Source organism: Homarus americanus, unplaced genomic scaffold (genome assembly GCF_018991925.1).
Source record: "Homarus americanus isolate GMGI-L3 unplaced genomic scaffold, GMGI_Hamer_2.0 scaffold28, whole genome shotgun sequence".
NCBI classification, from domain to species: domain Eukaryota; kingdom Metazoa; phylum Arthropoda; class Malacostraca; order Decapoda; family Nephropidae; genus Homarus; species Homarus americanus.
The window spans coordinates 5,773,834-5,796,825 of record NW_024742238.1 but is presented as its reverse complement, the minus strand read 5'-3'; the positions used below and the strand labels follow the sequence as shown (position 1 = coordinate 5,796,825).

Sequence of the window (22,992 nt, the reverse complement as noted above, 5' to 3'; positions counted from 1 at the left end):
GTTGTAGGATAACATAGTGCAAGAACAGTGCTACTTTTAACTAGAAGTATTTGGGAGATAAAACTTAAGGAATGTAGATGCAGGTAGTAATGGCAAGCATAGTAGTGTCATAGAAAATGTGTCAAGTACTGTATGTCAGACATGTTTTCTGTCCTGCTGCCTTTTCAAGGAGGCCCTAGAAATGGCAGAACACAGCATTAAAAATCATTATCTTCCCATTTTTATTGTTTAGAGGTACTATTGCCACTTAGATTATTGTTGTAGTGAACTTAGCCACCACTTGTGGAATATACTTGTTTTTAATTAATAGAAAAAGCTTGAAGTGGAGACTTACAGCAAATCTTACACTTTTAAAGGTTCTTATGTCATAATGATTATCTTGGCACCTGTTATCTGCACTGCGACATGGTTCATTTTAGTTCATCCAATTTAAGTTTGTATTTTTATTTATTTTTTCCCCTTTATTCCAGGACAAATCAGGTAAATTTAATCTGTCCATTACTATGGTTAATTTTGTATTTTCATAATTTATTTTCCCTCAATCCAGTACAGATAAGGAGATCACCATCAACACGTATTCCGGACACATGCTGCGGACAAAGCCCTCCTCCGTCAACGAGGGTGGGGTGGCCGCAGGTCTTGGTGCTCTTGATTCTGTTTTTCTATTTGATTGATTATAATTACAATTAAATGTAAAGTAAAATCTCTCTAATTCATCTCTCTTTTTTCAAATTGTTGTTGGTTATTGGAAACTAAGTGAAATTTTTCGGAGAACAACGAAACGCGAGTAAAACTTAGGAAGGTATGTTACGTACAGTACAATACTCGGTTTATTTAGAAATAATTCAGATAGCCTTTAAACTTAAGGTATTTATTTGTATTGATATAAATTAGTACAGGTGGTAGAGTTTGTTATTGGTTGAAGATCTCAGGAGGGAAGTTACAGATAATTTAACTCCTAGGCTTCTCACCATCACCCACCACCCCTTCCTCTTGCAATTGAAATAATCTTGGTGAATAAGAGAGGTTTTCTGTAGTGTATCTATTTTTTCTCATAGTTTGCAAATGTTAAATTTTTTGTCTGTTTTTCATAAAAAAATCTGTAAATGACAAGAAAAATATTGATAGTAAAATGTTCAAGAGTTGTACTGTATATTGATTGTAATGTAGGAGCTTTTTATTCATTCATAATACTGTACTTCACTGTACTCTACTGCATACATTCAAGGAAATTTCATCTATATTTTTTATACCAGTAAAGTTGAGGTATCAACTGGCAATGTTCCTTAATTTGTGGATACAAATTTATTTAGTTACAACCAGCAATGTGTTAATCCGTCTACGATAGGAAGGCCTGGGACCACACCTCACTCATATAACACCATCCGTGATGGAATTACTACACCATGTCAGGTCCCTCAACACCATCCGTGATGGAATTACTACACCATGTCAGGTCCCTCAACACCATCTGTGAGGGAATTACTACACCATGTCAGGTCCCTCATAACACCATCTGTGAGGGAATTACTACACCACGTAAGGTTCCTCATAACACCATCTGTGAGGGAACTACTACACACATTCTTTCATTCTTTTCATTAACTGTCATTCTTTCATTCTTATTTCTGTAAAATATTTATTTATTTATTTGTTTTTAATGATTTTTCTTTCCACAACAAGACCCGAAAGCTGGTTAACCACCATCACTTTACTCAAGCCGTCGTCAGTCACCCTTCAGGAGCACATTCTCCATTCATTCACGCACACTCCTGCATGTATCCTACACCCCATCCTTCCATCTCTTTCTTGGTCTTCCTATCTCTATCCTATCATCCTTAGCTGAATTGTACAGTACCTCTACTTCCTTTTACCCAATCCTTTAATGTACAGTGCTTCCCATCCACTATTGTTATTATTATCCACTCTGTATCTGTCTGGCTAAATAAACTGTTTCAATGTCAATCACTATCACTCAGTAAAACCATTCCTCAACAGGCTCTCATCCACTGTCTACTATAACTCCTACACACATCACATGTCATCACATCTTTCACTTGTACATTTCCTTGTTTGTATATTTCTTATCATCAGCGTCCTGTTTATCCCACATTTTCGTCTTGAAAGTTTGTCATGTCTGCCGCTTCTAATTTTCTCCTGGCTTTCGATTCGCACTCATAATAATCCCTCCCCCTCCTAACATTCCCATATAGTTTTATACAGTCTATATATATAATTATTTTTTAATTCACCCACTGTCAGTTTGTTGCTTTCTACTGCTCTGGTTCAGTCCTTCATTCATCGTTCTATTTAATGTCACGTCCACTCCCAAATATCTGAAACGTCCCACTTCTTCCCGTTGGTCTCCATAAACCTAGATTTTATTAATCCATGTCTCCATTTTCCTCTTCTTTTTCATCACTTTTAGTTAGCTTAGAGTATGAGAGATAAATGATGGTCTATATTTTAATGCTTTGGCTAACTATTGTAATGTTTGTATATGAGAGGCAATAATAAATAAGTAATTAAAGCATTATTATTACTCAACCATACAAGACATGTTTTAGGTTTTTTCGGGTCTTGTGTTCCAGGGAGTGTACAGTACATGTTTGTTTGTGATCACCTGTATGTATGTCCAAGTATACACAGCACAAAATGTATCTTTATAGCTGGTCGGTCCAATGGATTTCAGAATGATTATTAGGGCTCTTGTCATATCTGAAGAGTTGTTATGCCAGTGTGTGTTTTTGTTTTTGTTTCAAAATTATTGCCACATATGGAACACCATCGGAGTCGATAAAGTACTGTAAATTTCTGTCAACATTTTGGTATTCACTGGAGAGTTTCAAACATCATGTACACCCATTATTATTTTTGACGGTGAAACCTTAAGCTTTCAGAAAATTACATGTTGACGCCTCCACATCGCTATGGGTAAGGCTTTATCAAGATACTGGAGCCACCAGAAACAATCAGACGGACAAAACTTTACTTCTGAGTTGATGGCCTCCATGCCCTCAGAGACTCGATTGTGTGATCAATGCAGAGGATTCCTACACAAAATACAGTATACAGTATTTGTTAAATAAAATTTATCCTAATTTTCTCTGTTATTCCATGAAATAAATTCTTTTACTACTGTATTAAACTCAGTTATGTCACCATTGTGTTTGGTCATTGTGAAAGCAAAATAAAATCAATTTTAAACAAAGCTCACAGAGTAACCCAGCAAGAACCAAGACTCCCTGAAGGTCACAGTTTTGGCATCTACATCATGCAGACAAAAAATGCTGCTTCATCTCTTCAGGGGTTAAGAGTGGGGAATTTTGTTTTTTTCATGGAGAATTTTATCTCCAATTACATAATCGGAAAATGTGCATCAATTTACAAAAGGTCTTCCAAGAGCATAACCCTCTTGTAAATCAGGGTCAGCCTGTACATGATCAAGGGTAATGAAAACTTTTGATAAATGACTCGCTCCCTAATATGCGAGTAATATCATCTCTCTCTATTGTGTATTTTCATATATGTTAGGGACAATGTAAATGGTGCAGTGCTTGCAAATGTCAAGAGCAAGTGCTACTAGTCCATAACCTTGTGTTACCTGTAGATGTGTACAGTTTCATGTGGATTCATAGTTGTGCACAGCCTTGTGTATAATATGATAAAAGTGGGTAAAGAACAAACATTTATCTCCTGGAACCATTCTATATTCTTCATGTAATTCTTGTATGACAACGAATTCACGAGTCGTAATTCAAAATGCTCTTTGCTGTTGTGTTGGTATCAGTTGTGACAAAAGGTATACCTTACTAATGCATCAAGACCACCCTCATTCCACCCAGCTGTGAATGGGTACCTGACTTTACAGTTCAGAAAATAAAAGTTAAATCAGTACTGGAACAGTGGCTCCTCCCTTGAAAGAAAAAAACTGTCTCCTGTATACTGTATTGTACAGTACAGTATATGCATTATGGAACCTTCTTCAAAATATGTGAATGACCAGTCCAGATACCTATAACTAAGGAAAAGGACCTTGACATCTTCACTGCCGAGTCTAGAAACAACACAACAAGTATGAGTGGCGGGGAAGAAAGGCAATCAAGCTTTAAGAATCGGAACTCGTATCTTTCAATGTAAAAATGAAAGTTCCGTAATCACATGGCTCAACAATCGCTCGAACATCCCTTCCTGGACTCTTATATATAAGCATGGAGATAACACCAACAAAGAAATGACAAACGGAAAAGTGCAGTGTTGAGTGACTAGAATCATTCCTGAAATCAGACATTTCCAATAAACAGACAAGCTACCGGTAATGGCTTTGAGCTTAACGAGGTATAATTTACAGACATTTAAAATCCTGAACAAGATGGAAAACATAAACTAGTTACATATACCCAAGATGTCATTCTGTGATCAGATTAAAGGAAGTGCAGTACAGTAACTACTTCACCTCTGAAATAGCTTGGGTATTGAAGCAGTGGAAGCAAAAACGATACTAAAATCTTAAAGTAACTTTGAACAGACTAGATAAAAGTAGACGCCATACAATGCATGAGTTCCCCACCCCCAGTGATGTGGTGACCACTTTGTAAAGAAATGAGGTATGATTAATGGAACAGGAGAGAACTGCCAGTACTGTGCTGTATAATGTCACACACACTACTGTACAGCATTATGGGGGATAATGAAAAAGCTGCTAATTTTGATGGATTTTATTCCCATGTCAAGCACAAAGAGAATATACATCAGTCTTAATGTTATAGAGGGTAATAAATTTACACCACAATTACATACAGTACTTAAGAAAAAATTAAAATACGTACCATGATTATGAATAAATATGCAAGATTGTGAAAATACAATAATACGTATGCATGGCATGATGAGTTTGGGTGAAATTATGTACACATTTTACAGCTTGAAAGATGATAAATCTTTAAACCAATTCCTCTGTATTTCTAAAATTATTTGAAGCTTTACAGATGAGTGTCGTTAATGCATGAATTTATCCTTCACGTACGGTCAGTGATAGTGGATACTTGGTCTGCGTCAGTGAGTGAGGTCACCCATCTAGACTTGTTGAAACAAACTGTCACTGTAGTCTTGTCACTCAGAATCACTAGTCAAGGTAAGTGCCCAGAACTTTAGTGAGCACAAGTTTCCTCCAGTAATCTATCCCCTGGAATCTATAAAGTAATGATTGCAACTACTGTTGATGTCAAATTAATCTGGTAATACATTAATAATAGATAGGTGCATAATGAATTTTGTTACATGAAGAATGTTGGTGTAATTTCAATTGGGATTTGATATATTACTCTTGCTGGTAAAATATTTCAACTACAGTACTGTATATGAGAGTTATATTCAACTTTAATAGGATTGTGCTAAAGTATCACTCGTCTTAAGTTTTCATGGTAATGTTACGGTTAACAGCCACTATAAATTCATTGCATCAACAGATAACATGTCACTTATATAGTGGTCAGAACTTTACATGTGATTATATATACTGTATATATTTCCAAACATTACCTGTCTCCAGGAATGCTCAAGAACACCTAACATAATTACTGATAATGACACAGGTGCACCAACAGTAGCCTCACAGTATTCTAGATGTAATTAGTGTACAGTACACAGAAAACAATCCATGTGTTACATAAGGATCAAAAGAAGAGTTTATTTCAGATTCTAGTGTGTGTGTGTGTGTGATATAAGCCATTTTACAACTTGAATTGTCCTTCCTGCATTTCACCATAAAAGGAAGGTGGCTTCAGGTGTGAGATGGTAATAACATCATTGTGCTGTAATTGTAATTACTTGTCCTGGTGTATACAGAATATCACTGTGGTGATATTTTCACCATCTATGAGGTGTTTTTAACAACATCTAAATACAGTACCACCTGTCATATTTAGGAAATGAACTCGTCATGAATTAACAAGCCATTTGTTACTGGTGTTATTCTTAATGAGGCATCAGGTGATGAACATTATAAAATTCTTTGTGAAGATGATAAGGCTACATTAATAATAGTGGTAAAATGCATCACTATATGCACATACGGTAAGATGTCCCAAAGTTTGGTGTGGACAAATAGTTTAACTGATCCCTATTAGCTTTATGGGATCTATTGAAGTAAAGGTTCTTTGCTGTAGGGTTCAGTAGTGGAGCCACTGTGTAAATAAGAAGGGGAGGAGGATGGTGATGAGTGAAGCAGTCTGTGTAGCACTGCTACTGCTAGGGGTGCAGTGGTGTCTGTTGGAACCTACACAGGATGCGTAGGCCATGACGTGGGCAATGTAATTCTGCTCGTGAAGGGTGTGGAAAAGATGTGCCATTGGACCTGAAAAAGTTTTAAAACATCTTGGTTAATCTTCTGGTGTCTGAAAAACATGTGAGCTTCTAACATATAAACATAGTCATGTGTAACTGAAAGTAAATTTGTCAAACTAAACTTGCCCATGAAGACACCTCACAACTACACAGTGATAAGGGAAGCTACTGACCCAGAGCATAAATGGGTACGTCGTCGCCACCGTGCGTCTCAGAGTTCATGGGGACGGCCGCCAACTGGGTATAGTCCCACTTCTCGACCATCTCCCTCGTCACATTGGGCCGTACAACCTGGTTATTGTTGTTCTTTCCTGACCCCACCGAGTAGTTGTAGCCAGGGCCGTTGGCATACATTAGGGTAGTGTAAGGCAGGCCAACGTTATCCAGAGCTGCCAGACCTGAAGACACGACATACACCTGTTTAGAATTCATGGTGTGTATATGCATGTTTTTTTTTTTTTTAATGAAATAAAATGGAAGACTTGATAGACATATAGTACATGTTTGGAGGTGTAGAGTAAAACAGGTATGGAGGATGTAGTGATACATGTGTTGCAGAGGCCTGGTACAGGTGAAGAGTCAGGTACAGGTGTAGTGGTCAAGTGCAATACAGGATTAGTTCTGATTTGAAGATTGATACAGGTTTGAAGGGTGTAGGACAGATGTGGAAAATATAGAATTGGTGTAGGACAGAGTCTGTTGCAGGTGTGAAAACATACCTATGATCTCTTGGCCTCGTTCTGGGTAGCCGCTGATAGACATAGTGTGGGCGTGGTCAGCAGTCACAATGATTAGGGTATCCTGGAAGAAAAAGGGGTCATCATATCATCACAAAAATTCTCTCTCTCTCTTTCTCTCTCTTTCTCTCGCTCTCTCTCTCTCTCTTTCTCTCGCTCTCTCTCTCTCTCTCTCTCTCTCTCTCTCTCTCTCTCTCTGTAGACTATAACGTACCTCTTGACTGGTCAATTTGAGGGCCATTTCGACAGCACGATCCATAGCCACAGTCTCGTCCAAGGCACGGTGGGCTACTGTGTCATGATGGGCGTGGTCAATGCGTCCACCTTCCACCTGGCAAGAGTAGTAGTAAACGTTATTGAACAGATATAAGTTGGGTTCACAGTGTATGGTCTTACCACTTGACCACATCAGCACTACATTACTACAACCCTCATCACCACTTCACCACAACTTGACTGCAACCTAATCACTTCACTACACCACCATTTCATCACACAACCATCTCACCAACTCACAAAAAAAATGACTTACCAGGAGGAAGAAGCCCTTGGGTTCCTGCTTAAGGATGTTGATCGCTGTCTCGGTCATCTCGGCCAGGGTGGGAACATCAAGTTTCTTCTGAATTTTCTCGAACTCATATGGAAGGTGACCGTTGGCGAACAGTCCTGAGGAAAAGACACAGTAAGAGAGAAGCTGACTCCTTCATTACAGTATTATTTCTATATGCCTATGGTGTTACGGTCCACCACTAAAAGATAGAGAGCAGGTTGGGATGTGGGAGGGAGAAAAGTAGAATGGAAAGGTGAGAGGAAGAGAAAGAGTGAGGGAAGGAGGTTGAGAGGGTCTGTGACAGTGAAGTATGGGAGGATGATAACTCGAGTGAAAGGATGAGGGAGGGGTGAAAAGTGAGAGGGTAAAAAAGGGGAAGAAAGAGATGGAAAACATGCATGAATTTGAATACTTTCCTAAAATTTCAGAGAAGGAATGACGTGATTCAATGGTTCTATTTTTTTCATGCACCCATCTAAAATAAAATTATTCCAAACAAATAGAATTGGAAGAAATTGAGCAATTGTGTCTATAATTTTCTCAAAATGTTTTCTTTGATAATACAGTTTGCCATATACAGTATCTACAGTGATTTGCTAGGGTGGGTAAGTAGGGGTACATGTATAAGGTGCTTACCCATGAAGAACTCGACATTTGTGGTGTCTACTTCGAGCATGGCTGTTTTGTTTCTGGCGAAGGCCCAAGTCACACCATCACTTTTCTTTTTATTCATCCAGGTCTGAACCAGGTTGCGTTTGTCAGTCCTGGTGCAGTTGGCCCACTGGGTGTCTAAAGGATCATCTGGGGTGCCCACGGCAAAGGCATCCAGGTTCTGGTACCCACCACCCATCACCACCTGTAGGGATGGCAGGAGTAATTCTCTCTCTCTTTGTCAAAAATAAACAGATCTACTTCATACAATGAATAACCCCATCCTTTACTCACTTTTATGTATCACTAGCCTCCTCCCTGACTCTTATTGTTGTAGTACAAAACAACCTTTCCTTCTCCCTCCCTCACTCACATTCAGGGAATGTCCAGGCTCGTCTTCCACCAGCTGTCTTGCGATATCCTTCACTTTATTGCCACACAATTTTATCGCTTCCTTGGGGATTGCTCCATCACACTCCCAGTCACGGTCAGCGACGTGAGCGTAGGTGCCAGCCGGAGTCGCGTGTGTCACCCTGGTCGACGTAACCACACCTGGGAGTCAAAGACCATCAAGGAATCAAAGGTTATTAAACATTTGGAGTTGTAGGTCACCTGGGGTCTAAGGTTACCTAATGTCAAGTACCACCCAGAGTTATTAGTCTCTGTTTAGTACAGGTAATTTAGTTTTATTTGTTTTTATATTTATCCATCTTTATCTCCATGCCTATCTTCCATACAGGTGAGGAAAGATTTGTTATCTCTCTCTCGCTTTCTTCCATCATTACCAGTTCTCTTGCCAGCATCCTGGGACCACTTGACGATGGAGGAGACCTTGTTCTTTTCGTTAACGCTGGAACAATCCTTATACCTGGCTGTCCCGTCCACACCGATCGTCTTGTAGTTGGTTTTGACACCTGTAAGATAAGCTGTGGCGGTGCTGGCACTGTCTGACACTTGCTTATTTACATTGTACGTCTGGCAGGGGAAACAGGAAGAAGGAGAATTTGTTATTGCCTGATATGGAACGATATAACTTCTTTATGCTAACATTGTATGCCTGAGAGGGGAGACAACAAGCAAACGAGTTAATGTCTGGCTGCGGGAATTCACTGTACAGTATATATAATTTTATCGGTAAGGAAGAAAATTGACACATCGACTCATTATGATTTTTTTATTATTATTATTATTATAGTCTATAGTTACTTAGAAAACTAAGTTTGTGGAGGAATTATGAAAACCTTCCAAGAAATGAATTCAAGAGCCCAGTCCACCTACCCTTCTACAGGTATTAGAACCTCTCCACAAGCATATATATATATACAGTACCAATAATAACACACACACATAAACACACACACACTGCTGCTAAGATAACACAGGTACACGGTGTAACACTCACAACCTTGTTTTCACTGACATCAACAAAACTGCTTTAGTAAGAACATGGTAACCAGCTAGGAGTCTCCTTCTTCAAGTGTTATCATGGTATCCCCCTCCTGCCCCTGCTATCACAGAAAACAATTTATAAGGTAACAAACTATTGTAAGGTGATAATGGTGATACGAGAAGCACCTAAAAGAAAAAAAAAAGAGGTTGTGTCAAAGGTGGCAGGCATATTTTCATTATCAGCTGTAGATGATGATTTTAGTTATGTCGTAATGAGTGGATGATTGGACTGTTGTCTTGGGGGTCCTAATCACTTAAGATAACCTCTGGAGGAGGGTTATCTTAATTGTTTATGAGGCAACATCTACGTCTGATGATTAAAGGTGGTGGTTATCTGTGCTGTCGTGGCGTGAAAGTGTGAGGGAGGGAGGGTCTTGTAGGTTGAAGGAGGGGAAGGGAAGGAAGATCTCGTAGGTTGAGAGAGAGGGGGGCTTACTTTTGAGAGTCCTACGTGGGGGAAGGTCTCGAAGGTGAGGCTGCCTTCCTCTCCGCCCCGGTTTTCTTTCTGGCCCTTGTAGATCCTAGCAGCTGTAATGGTGGGCACACTCATCCCATCACCCAGAAACATAATGACATTCTTAGCTACTCCTAGATTTTGCTTAACATTCATCGTCCTGCTAAGTTCTTCCTGAGCTAAGTTGTTCCAGTAGTATTGATCTGGGGAGAAAGAGAGAGATGGGATACAGTTATGAGTTGTGTATATTTTAAGTCATAATAAATGAATAGTCTCACATTCTACCTACATTTAGTACTGTTGTTTTACGAATATAATTAAGGTGTATACAGGTACATGATAAATGTTTTTCTTTGCCTAAAAATGGATATAATGGAATAGAAATACGTCACTAGTGAAATAAGAGTGGAACCTAACACAACCTTACAAAATCTTTACTTATCCTAATCTAATGTAACCAAACCTAATTAAATCTAACTTAATTTATTGTGGCCAAACCTAAGTTCTCCTAGCCTAACCTAACCAAACCTCATCTAATCTAACCAAACCTAATATAACCTAACCTACCTAACCTAACATTATAACATAAACTAACCTAACCAAACCAATGCACTAGGGTTCCTAATAATCGTGATATCCATTTCTTATATATTTTTTGCTAATGATATGTAACGTTAAATTTATTTTGCAAAAAAAATTACAAAAGTTCCATCATGTGAACTTTTTGTTCTTAAAATTTATATAGCTCAGGTTATTTTTTTAATCTACAGTAACTGCCATGAATTAACTAAATGATAATTAGTCGATACATAGTTAATAATTATAATATTTATAATAATAATATCATGAATATTATTATTATTACCAGCAAACCGATTCTCGAGAATTTTATCTTTGCAATCAATAATTCAGCTATTTAATTGAAAGTGATATTCAGTGGATCTCTTTGATACTACGGTAACACCTTTAAACTAATTCATAAATCATTTAAGTCCCACATTTAAACTGTTTACGGCTATTTTCCTTGTTGCTATAAAAGAAAATGAAACGTGTACATTGGAGGACTTATTTACATTTTTATTGTGGCTCTATGACATAGCAATTGTTTTACTTTAATGTATTTTATTTTATCCTCTTCGCTACTAATCGGCCTCGTGATCGGAGATGGTGAGATCACTTGTACCCACAAATTAAACAACAATAAACCTACCAAGCACTTACTCACTCTTGGGTGTTTATCACAAATTAGAAACAGGCATGATATAACTTTCCATTGCTTTCTGAAGGATACAGAACTGAGAAGAAGATGGATTCACTTGTGCTGGAGGAAACATTTCATAAATGTTGATAATTCCGAAATATACAGCTTGCATTTTGAGGTCAGTGCGTTTGAGGAGAACTTGAAATATAATCTGCTTGGTCTACCAGTACCAAGAATGAAGAAATACCAACATTACAACTGCCTGCCGTGTTTAAAAGGTAAGCCTCTATTATTATCAGCTACACTTTATTCAAAACAGGTACAGTATATACATCCCAAAAATAATAAAGTATAATCGAGTTACTTTCTAGTACTGTATACTCCGCAAAATTACGTCTACCCTTTAATTAATTAAAGAAAAGATGTTCATGTGAGAGGTTATTTCCACACGTCGATACATCTTTTCTAACCCAAGCCTAGCCCGTTTAAGAGCCGTGATATCGCTCTCTCAGTGGGTAAATAACAGGTTAATGTAGCATTTCCGGTTTTTTTTATGTGAGTGAACCTTCCCGCCACTCGTTTTCTATTGACACTTACGCAAGAGGGTCGCTCAGCTGTGACTAGACGAGGTGATGCAACGAGAGAGAGGGAGGCAGACGAACATAGCACTGGCACTCTTTACCATCACTATCTCACTCCCACTCCCACAGCCAACAGCTTATTTCACATGAATAATAACCACCCTGACATTAACCTAAACTAACGTAATCTAGCCTAGCAAGATTAATCATCAGGTGAAATAAACTGATAGCGACTAGCCTCCAGGACGTCACATAGAACATATAGTATAGTTATATCACTAAACCCCCGCATTTCCCTAGGGTTTTCTTGGTTACTTATATATTGTGAGAAGCTCTTTGAAGATGTCTCAAATTCCTAAGAAGTGGATAAGGTAGGATAACGTCACACTGGTGGAATAATAGTAATTAGACCCATTGGAGGAAAAAAAGTGAGTCTTTGATAATCCGGATTGATAGGTATTGCAAGGCGGTGAGTCAGTCACCTTGGTAAACAATAATCAAACCTTGTGCTTGAGTTAGCCAGCCGCATAATCCTTCGTTCTACGTTTCTTATATCCTATTCTGCCGACTGGTAACACAATACACTGCAGGCTTCAACTTCCTGGGTCAAGCAAATCAGGGTAAGTGATTTCTGTTGCGTGTTTGTGTCAGTTTCTCACACATAAACTACGACAATTGTTAGGAAGGCAGTGATCCAAACTTCTCGGATCCTATCTCGTAGTGAAATATTTTATCTTATTCTTTTAGAAACAACGTTACAAGTACAAATACAAGAACGGGTACAGTTATAAATAAAGGTAGAAGTATACAGCTACAAATACAAGCTCAATAAAACCTTTATACTTGCTTACTAAAGATGTTATCGAATACGTGACTCGACAACCCAATATCGGCGTAATTATCACATCTATACCTTGAGAGCTGATATCGGGGGCAAGATAAGAGAGCATTTCTCCGATATAAGTTGGTAAAAGATAAGTAGATCTCACCCCATATACCCCCAATCTCCTCCCCCCTTCCACTACCTCGTCACCTGTCCCATTGGCTCGCTGCCTGGCCCGTTTTCAGAAAGCTTTTACAGAATACGGAAGATTATTATACTACGTTAATTGTCGTATATGTGTCGTGTTGATACTCTCTCTTTTATTAGGAAACGACCGAGTTGATCGATTGGCCAATGAGACAACAACAAAGAAAATTGACCACGACCTTGGCCTATCCAATGCTGTACTTAAAAACACACAGGTTAAAGTCATGACCTCTGATCTATAAGAACTGAGTAATGCACAGAGACCTGACAGTTGTAGCATTAGTAAATATGACAAATTTTGTGACAAGAGGTACCGGTATGGCCAACACAAGGGCATAACCAGACAATGTGATGTAATCGTGGCCAGAATTAGGCTAGGATACAGACACATCTGGCAAGCTGTGCCAATACCGGAGCACTCAGTATGTGAACTTTGTGATAAACCTTTAAAGCATGCACTTAAACATTATATTATTGAATGAGACACTGTCAAAGACTTCAGGCCACCTGGCATATTGTATCATGAACCCCGACCACCAGGCTTATTGTATCATGAATTAAGTAACTACTACACTGAATTAGGAGTCCTTGAAGCTATTCTGGCAGTTTGTTCTTTATTTATTACCCACGGTGATTACCCCCCAGTTTATAATTATGGCACTAGTGAATATAATTTATTTTATTGTATCTTGTGTATGAACCTCTGCCCAGCGTGGTAGATATCAGTGACAGCAACGCCCTCACTGTCAAAACCTGACTGAACTACTCTGATGAGCCATAATTGTACCTTCATATTGTCAATAATGTTGTTAAACTAAACTCTCTCTCTACCGGTGTCATGGCCTGTGTGTGTGTAAGTCTGAGGTGTGTATGTGTGTGTGTGTGACTAAGCAAGTGTGTATAGTATGTACTTACCTTCATTCACAACTGTCTTGTATTTCTTAGCGTAGAGGGTCTTGGCGTGGGCTTCCCCTGGCAGGAGGACCACCACCACCACCAGCAGCAGCGAGGGCAGAGTTACAAACCTCATCTTCTCTCAGCACCAACCTGACGGAGGAGGAACAATAAACGTCAGTAATATATCTATCAGTCTATCTATCTATTATTATCACTGCTGTTATTATTATTATTAGTAGTAGTAGTAGTGGTAGTAGTAGTAGTGGTAGTAGTAGTAGTAGTTTCATCATAAACACACTTGTATACCAGTTATCAAGAGTTTCCCGCCTCCCGTAAAGTGATCTGATATGGGTCGAGATTCAATGGGTTAAATTTATCACCTAGCTGGTGTTAAGTGACCGAATCTGATGAAGATTAAGTGCTAGTACAATATTGAGTGGATGTTATAATGTACCACTGAGCTATAGTGGGCGATAAAGGGTGCACAGTATATTAGTTTAGTATTTACAGTAGTTTTACGTTATTCAGGATATGTGTAATTTATTTTTCTAGCAGTTAAGGTGTCATGTGTTACGACCCTCATTATCGAGTGTTAGTACAAGAGGAAACACTAGTACTCGAGAAAACCTGTCATGTTTGGGAGGGTCACACTGGATAACACCCTTCTCACATCTGTCCAGGACTGAGGATTGAACCCATACCACAGTCCGAGGGATACCCACTTTACGGCTATGCTAAAGACTCAAGTTTGTTTATCTATTGCGCATATTTAATTATTTACCATTCCACTTATGAGCTTTAATAGACGTTTGGGCGATTGATTGAGTCTTTATAAGGTGCCTATCAGAGGGGCATAGTTGGCATGATGCAAGTTGTAGAACGTGTATGTGTGTAAAGAAGACCTATTTATAATGTGTCTGGAGACCTAAAGAGACTTAGTACCCCTGTGCCTTGAACCACAAAAGACACACACAGGATGGTTGACGTCTGTATGTTGCCAAAATATGTGTGTGTGTGTGGGGGGTGGGGGGGTTATAAAGAGTACTAAATGGCTATGATATTTTGCTCACTTTTCCCTTTGACGATTTTTATGACATCTCAGTCACGTAATCATACAGCTGGTCCCTCCCTCTCTCCCTCCTTCCTTCCTTCTCTCCCTTATACAACCTCGCCCTTCATCTCTCCCTCCCTTATGTATCCTCGCCCCCCATCCCTCCCTTCTTCACCCTCTCCTTCCTTTCTACCCATTCCTCTGACTTTTATCGCCTCCTCCTTTCCTTCTTCCCTCACCCTCGTCTCTCACTTTTGCCTCCCCACTCTTTCCCATCCTACCTCCCTTCTTCCTTTCACCCTTTCCCCGTTCTTCTTACCCCTCCTTCCCTTACCTTCCTCCTTCTCTCTCCTTCCCTTCCTCTTCTCCCCCCTCCTTCCTACAAGTCTCTCTCTCACACACACACACCATCACAACACTTAGGATAATAGATATTAATAACAAATCACCATAGCAACACAAAGACCACCCCAATACACCTCCCCCCCTCCCCCACACACACTGTAAAGAAATGTTCCCAGTAACCCTCTCCATCACCACGGCTTATCAGTGGTAACCGTATGAGGAGACTGTGTGCCCCGTCAAGCTTTAATTAATCCTCTCTTACCTGCATATGACTCAGGTATTGGTCTAGACTAGAGAGTCGGCCTTGGTTTGGTATATGAGTGTCTTTTATGAGTGTGTATTTCTTACTTTGTCTGTCTATCTGTCTGTCTCTACCTCTGTCTGTCTGGGTTAGGTTGGTTAGTTAGGTTAGATTGATTTAATATAAGTTAGGTAAGGTCCGGCCTGCGTCAAGCGTTGAATGAGACGCCACAGCTGACCCCGACATTGAAAAGGTTACTGCCGCCTTATGTTCACTATTTTAAACCAGCGGTGCTATATTATTACCCTCATAAAGAATAATAAAAATCCGTTTTCTTTGCTAACTTTCGAGACGAGGGAACTATGTTAGAAATATACTATGAACATAACCACATAATCCATTCACAAAACCACCTGACACGTATTAACTAAATCTAACATAATCTAACTATTTTACATTAATTTCCCTTAGTTGGGTTAGATTTGTGCTATCTGCATTCATAACAAATGTAGTATCGTAGTACCCCGTCCTGCTCGTCGTTGTCGTGTAATCATGGGTAATTTACTCTCCATCTCGCTGGCGGCATCTATAATAAGCTCGTAAGTAGAACCAGATGATGGCGACGGCATTGGGCAGATGTGTTCAAACACCTTCCTCATTTCTTCCACGTCATGGGTTCGGATTCTCAAACATTAGTACCGTACGTTAAATCTCTCTCCTATAATGCTTAACTGAGGACGTAAATACGAACATTTTGACTGACTGATACTTATTTATTAACACAAAAAATATATTTTTCAAAATGGAATCAAAATTATTCTTGATTATAACTAGACACATTTACTGAGCACTAAACAGAGGACAATGTTGACGTAGAGAAGATTCATCAATGTGGACCAACTGTGCTGGTAGTCTAACTTTAAACTTTAACTGAGAGTAACGTACACTTATACTTACGTTACTTATGTGTGTTCTACAAGGTCTTGGTGTTACTTACGTTACTTATGTGTTCTACTACAAGGTCTTGGTGTTACTTACGTTACTTATGTGTGTTCTACTACAAGGTCTTGGTGTTACGTTACTTATGTGTTCAACTACAAGGTCTTGGTGTTACTTACTTATATGTGTGTTCTACTACAAGGTCTTGGTGTTACTTACGTTACTTATGTGTTCTACTACAAGGTCTTGGTGTTACTTACGTTACTTATGTGTTTTACTACAAGGTCTTGGTGTTACTTACATGTGTTGTGGACGAAGATATCTCAGTTTGTTAGTGCAGATATTCAACTGTTTACATAATACTCGTCTACTGTAATCAATACTGCTAGGCTGACGGGCGACTGACTGACTGTACTACACGTCTCTCTCTCTCTCTCTCTCTTGTATAGTGTGGTAGAGAGAGGAAGATATGATGGCAGGGAGAGAGGAAGAGGAGGATATCAGGAGGAGAGATGGGATGGAGAGGAAGAGGTGAAGGAAGAGGAGGAACCAGAGAGAGAGAGAGAGAGAGAGAGAGAGAGAGAGAGAGAGAGAGAGAGAGAGAGAGACCCTGCCTTACTGGACACCACTCTTTTCACATCTTACTCAAGTCAGCGAGGGATCGAACCAGTACATGAAGGTTTGACTGACTGACTGACTGACTCACTCACTCCAGAAGATAAACCAATATAAGAAAAATATAAAAAAAATTCCCACTTAACAAAAACACACAGAAACCAACACACATACCTCTGATTAATATGTAGAACCACTTACAGTCTTACATATTGTCTTAGGTTGAGTTACATATTACCAGAGAGGCAAACAGAAAATAAAAACTCAACACTATTATGAAAAACTGCCCGAGAAAGAACCGCTCCACTTAGTTATTTCTCCACAAAACAAAATCAATTCGAGTACTATTACTATTACCATCACTATTGGGTAAATAGTGGTAAGTCGTGGTATCCGTGGTATTTCTCCTCCTTACCTTCAGTGTGTGTGTGTGTGTACGATACGACCACTGAGCGTAGACTGACCAACATCACCCACCCGCCCGCTGTCATCACCTCCCTCACCACGGAAGACCCCGGGTTGGCCATTCCCATGATCCCTTGGACCAGACCACAACACTTTACAGCGCTACCAATAGTAAACGCTGGGACATTCAATTATTTTTTTTTTACCTCTAGTAAGCTAAAGGTCAAGAGCGTTTAGAGAAGAGTAATTCTCCTGAGATGTACAACTTAAAAGGCTTTTTTTTTTATATCACTTCTGCTGTTTTAGTGTCCTGGATTACCATCGCATGCATAAGTCGTTCTTGGCACGTTATCCCGATTATCCTTGGCGGGATTTACGTAGAGGTGAGCGGTAAACCAGTTCATGATTAGACATTACGAAACTCACATCCAGCCAGCAAAAAATTATGGTTTTTATTCTGAAATACTGATCATGTTTCTGTTCTGTTCACTTAAGCAGTTATTTGATGTTTCTGTGGTTTTATTGTTTATCTTAACCCCCTCCAAGCGCTACATCCGGACTGCCGTTATACCATTTCCTCAGGTTTCGTCCCAAGTATGTATTTATCTGGTTGGGTGTGACCTTGTAATGCTCTGGTGTGTGTGCGTGTGTGTGCGCGCACCTTAACACTAACACAATGCTTCAAGAATTTGGATTTTACAGTACGGCTAATTGACAAAAAAAAATCTCCAAATTAAAAATATATACAAACTTGTTATTTCTTTAAGGCGTTAAGTTATTTCAACAAACCTACAATACATATTTAAACATCATCATCATCATTAAATCTTCCATGTTGAAAAAAAATACCCCGGCATGAAAAAGCAAACGGTGGACGGAGAAATTGTTACCGAACATTCTCCAAAACGTAACACCGACTTCATAATCCTAGACTGCCCTCACTAGCCTATAATCTGCTCACCTGTCATAAAAAACAAAGGAATATTATTTTGCGAAACTGAAGTAACTTGTTCCCTCAGGTGTGACGAAAGATCAGGTGGACTGAATCTCGTGGAAATTATTTACATGGACAGACAGACAGACAGACATATCCCATAAGCACACTATTGTGGGTTTTTTTACGAAATTGTTGACCACTTCGTTATATTTCTTCACTTTCTACGATAAGAACAGCTTCACCTACTTAGATTTTGTTAGTTTATCATTAATTTTTATTCCTTCGTCACTGCTTATAATTTATCATTTAGATTCCTCAAAGGACATAACGTAATGTCGATGATAACTTGTACGTTAACTTTGTATAACTTCACCCTAAAGAACCCCATTTTTTTTATTTCGTTATACTGTACTTACACTGTAGGTTCTTAATGCTTGTAAAAATAGAATTTAGATGTTTTTTTTTTCAAGACAGTTTTAAATTCAATGCATTTTACCGTCTACAGTACTACACCTCTTTAATTCTCGACATATATACAATAATTACAAGCAATATTTATTACTTACAGAATATAATTAAAACACTCCGGGGTTCAGATTAATAGCGAGACATGTTTCAAATGTCTCACCAAAATAACCAAACTGTATAAGATCCAGACGTTCCCGAGTACTGTACACAACGAGTACTGTACACAACGAGTACTGTACACAAACGATCGAGAATCTAGCCCACACAGTTGGAGTATTATCGGTAAGAGAGAGGTAGTGGAGGGCGTTCATGCACTAGAGGCTTCACCTGCAGACTCACTGAGGACTGGCAGGTGTTAGATTACGTCACTGAATATATCTTGAGTTTTATTATTATTATTATTATTATTATTATTATTATTATTATTATTATTATTGTTGTTGTTGTTAGTATTGTTATTGTTATTATTATTATTATTATTATTATTAGCAGTAGTAGTAGTATTGTTATTGTTATTATTATTGTTATTATTATTAGCAGTAGTAGTAGTATTGTATTAATTAAGTCAAACATAATCACAACTACCTGTATGTGACATCTATAAACTGATTAACATTACCTGTTATGAATTTTTAAAAGATTCAACCATTGCGTTAGATTATCCTGTACAGTATATTATAGAGTTGAGTGAACGCATCTAAAAGGTTAACATACACTAACGTTAACTATCATCCTTACTAAAAACCCGAGATAAATAAAATAACAACAAAGATAAAGAGTTAATTGAATAATAGTCTACAGAAAACGAAATAAATTCTCGAATATTTCTACAGTCATTTAGTTAGGTTAGTTTATTTATTTTTATTTTTTTGCATGATACCGCAACCTTCATGACAAGAGGCCATTTTACAAGGTGTGGGGGGGGGGGATGATTGTCTGCAGTGCGTAGTTCCAAGACGAGGGAGGACTCTGAATTGTAAGAGAATTATCAATTATCAAAATTATGTTATTACCAACACCAAAAATATATAACGCTTTTGTTTTAGATCATTATTGAAGGTTTCATTACGTGTGTGTGTGTGTGTGTGTGTGTGTGTGTGTGTGTGCGTGTGGAATTAGTCTTACCCGTTTGCTCAAGGTTACCAGACAAGCCTCCTCCCCAACCTTCCATCCCTCCATGCACTCCAACCCTCCTCTTCCGTTCCACTCTCCCATTTATCGCCTTTCTATGCTTCCTTTTCCATCCTCTGTCTCTCTTCCCCCTTCTCTCTCCTCTCATATTCTTCCCTCTCTTTTATCCAACATCCCTTCCTCTTCCCCCTCCCTCCTCCCTCCTTCCCCCTCACCTGGTTTAAGATCTAAATAACCTGACAGACAGACAGACAGACAGACAGACAGACAGACAGACCACAAGTGAACGAGAAATACCAGGAAGAGGTGATGCGGGGGAAGTGGCTATGTTTGTTTACTCCTCTCTCTCTCTCTCTCTCTCTCTCTCTCTCTCTCTCTCTCTCTCTCTCTCTCGGTAGCATATGGGAAGGAAGGAGGTTCAATAGGTGAGGTAGGGAGGCAGGAGGGAGGGAAGAAAGTAGGAAAGAGAAAGTGACGGGACGGAAACTGGTGAAAGTGACAGAGAGAAAGAAAGACGGAAGGGAAAAATGAAGAAGGAAAAGAAAGGGAGAAGAAAAAAGGGAAAGAAGGAAAGAAAGGATTGGTGGAAAGGGTTGGACAAGTACGAGAAGGGGAGGACGAAGTAGAAGGGAGAGAAACAACGAAGAAGGAAGAAAGGGAGAGGAAAGAAGGAATGGAAGAAGTAAGCAGATGAGGGAGAGAGAGAGAAGGGGAGAGAGGGGAGAGGGAAGAAGGGAGGAAAGGAATAAGAAACTGGGGAAGAGAGAGAGGAAAGGAGAGATGAAGAGAGAGAGAGAGAGAGAGAGAGAGAGGACTAAAGCAACACTCCTCCACACAGCCACCAGAGGACGTCCTAAGTACAGTATTATCAATTAAGCTTCTTCGTCAGCCGCTAGTGAGGGTCATTCAGTCACCACGGCCAAGGGTACTTTTATTATGCCCCGAGTCTTATTTCTCTGGCCAAGGGTACAACTACAGCAGAATGCTTGTATATAACTGAACACCATAATAGGTTCTAATACTTTTCGTCGATGTTTATTATTTCTTGTACAGGATCGACCGCCATACAGAAAACATATCCGAGGCTCCAATGTTTTCTTCTTTTTGTGACGCTTATAATCTGTTGTTGGCATCTATGAAATTCTACAAGCATTCAAAATCAACGTTATTGTCTGTTTATTCAATTTGAACGTTAATATTTATCTAATGCAAGTATTGATATAATGTTTAAAAGTACATATTAAAAATTTTCTTTAATACTTTTTAATACAGGTAGTATTTTTTTTATATAGAGACATATAAAGCAAGAACTGGAGATATGAAGCTGCCTGCGTGCTTGTGTAATGAGAGATGTGCATTCAAGCAGTAATTTTAACCACTTTACATATATGAAGGACATGCGAGTTTGGCTGTAGTGATTATAGCTGTAATGCATATTCGTTACTAGTAGCGGGGGTCGTAGGATACGTGCTTAAAATATTCACGGGAGCTATTGTTATTAAGTAAACACAACGAATATATGCATATATCAAATAACATCATAACGAATAGATAAATAAATAAATAGGTAAGACTAAGATAAGATCAAAATTCTTATTTGTTAGTCTCTCTCTCTCTCTCTCTCTCTCTCTCTCTCTCTCTCTCTCTCTCTCTCTCTCTCTCTCTCTCACTACAAGGCGAGAACAGCGTATATGCCCGGAACAGTCTTGCAACATGCTGGATATGGTCATGAAAAAGCGTGCAATACCATGTTGAAATGTTGCAATGAGAGTAATGGTCTCTCTCTCTCTCTCTCTCTGGACATCTGCCTCTCTGTGTTAGTCTATCTATCTGCTGTACACCTGAGGCAGTACAAAAATAGGAATGTACACACGAGGGGCTGTAAACACGAAGATGTTCACACGAGACGCCATTACTGTCACACACACACACACACACCACTAAGCCTAGACGTTCAGCTGTTATCCTCCGCCCATCACAACATCCCCCTTCTACCTCTAATTCATCTTAACCAATCATTCTTATCTCTCATTAAAACATTCCCTTGGATCACCCTCATTAGCTTGGCCTATAAGAGGGACTAATTAGGTCATTATTTCATAGGTAAGACGGATATAAGTTTAAAATTAGTCTCTGTCAGTCGATAATCTCTCCCTGTCTCTCTTTCAATGAGGTCCTTCTGTTACCTCTCCTCCATGTTCCTTTTCGTTTAATTTGTCCCTATTTTAAAGATTTTTATTGAGGTCTTGTGTGATTATTGTAACATTATTGACTTTTTTCCCGTCATCTTTATACAGTGTGAGGTAAGATCCTAACTTAACCAACCCACACCGATAGTTGATGTTGTTTTTCTTCTCAAATATATAACGTGAGCCCTGAAGGTATGTACAGTACAGTAGGGTCTGGTAGTGTGTGTGTGGTAACAGTCCAGTGAAGGCAGCAAGGTCGGTACTGTACTAAACTGTCTTCGTTCCTATACACCCTAAAGCTCTGAGGGGTTTTGGTTGCGTTTCTGTATTTACTTGATGTGTGGGGGAAATATCTTTGGTAGTTTTTATTATGATTTTTGTCTATATTTACTTTAATTTAATTGTAGTATTGTAATTGGTGATTTCTGTGGTGGTATGTGAAGTATTAACTAACCACAGCTATAACGGATGATCAAACAATTACTGTAATTTTATTCTAAACTAACTCAAGCTATAGTCACCACAGCTCACCCCCCCCCCCCTTCAGTCCTCTTATATTTGAAACGGTTCATTGGGAGTAACTCAGCCTAGCCATACTCCATATAGCTGCGTCAGTTAAGCCATAACTCATAGCCATCTCAGCCGCGGGACACCAGTAATCATTAGTTGAGGCCACTTTCACCGTCCTTCTTGTAATAACCAGAGTTTTTTTCGTCTTTTTTTCTGCCCCTATGACAGTGAAGGGTGGGCGGGGGTGACCTACGCGACGCGACACT

General features: G+C 39.0%; 2 protein-coding genes across 3 annotated transcripts in view; one reads left to right on the top strand and one right to left on the bottom strand.

Moving 5' to 3' along the window:
• LOC121876621 (glutathione synthetase-like) overlaps window positions 1-2,530 on the top strand; it is a 34,361-nt gene extending 31,831 nt beyond the window's left edge. For both annotated transcript variants that reach the window (XM_042381897.1, XM_042381896.1), the window contains exon 13: window positions 548-2,530. In XM_042381897.1, the coding sequence (XP_042237831.1) occupies window positions 548-674 (127 nt within the window). In that variant the 3' untranslated portion in view covers window positions 675-2,530. The remainder of the gene's footprint in view (window positions 1-547) is intronic.
• A 2,173-nt stretch (window positions 2,531-4,703) lies between these two features.
• On the bottom strand, window positions 4,704-17,611 carry LOC121876620 (alkaline phosphatase-like). The gene is made up of 11 exons (XM_042381895.1): window positions 17,502-17,611; window positions 13,914-14,045; window positions 10,169-10,389; window positions 9,069-9,258; window positions 8,657-8,835; window positions 8,269-8,488; window positions 7,615-7,748; window positions 7,297-7,413; window positions 7,065-7,146; window positions 6,519-6,743; window positions 4,704-6,355 (listed from the first exon to the last, which is right to left on the bottom strand). The coding sequence occupies exons 2-11, from the start codon at window positions 14,026-14,028 to the stop codon at window positions 6,171-6,173; spliced, it is 1,668 nt and encodes a 555-aa protein (XP_042237829.1). The 5' UTR covers window positions 14,029-14,045; window positions 17,502-17,611; the 3' UTR covers window positions 4,704-6,170.
• Window positions 17,612-22,992: the final 5,381 nt, after the last annotated feature.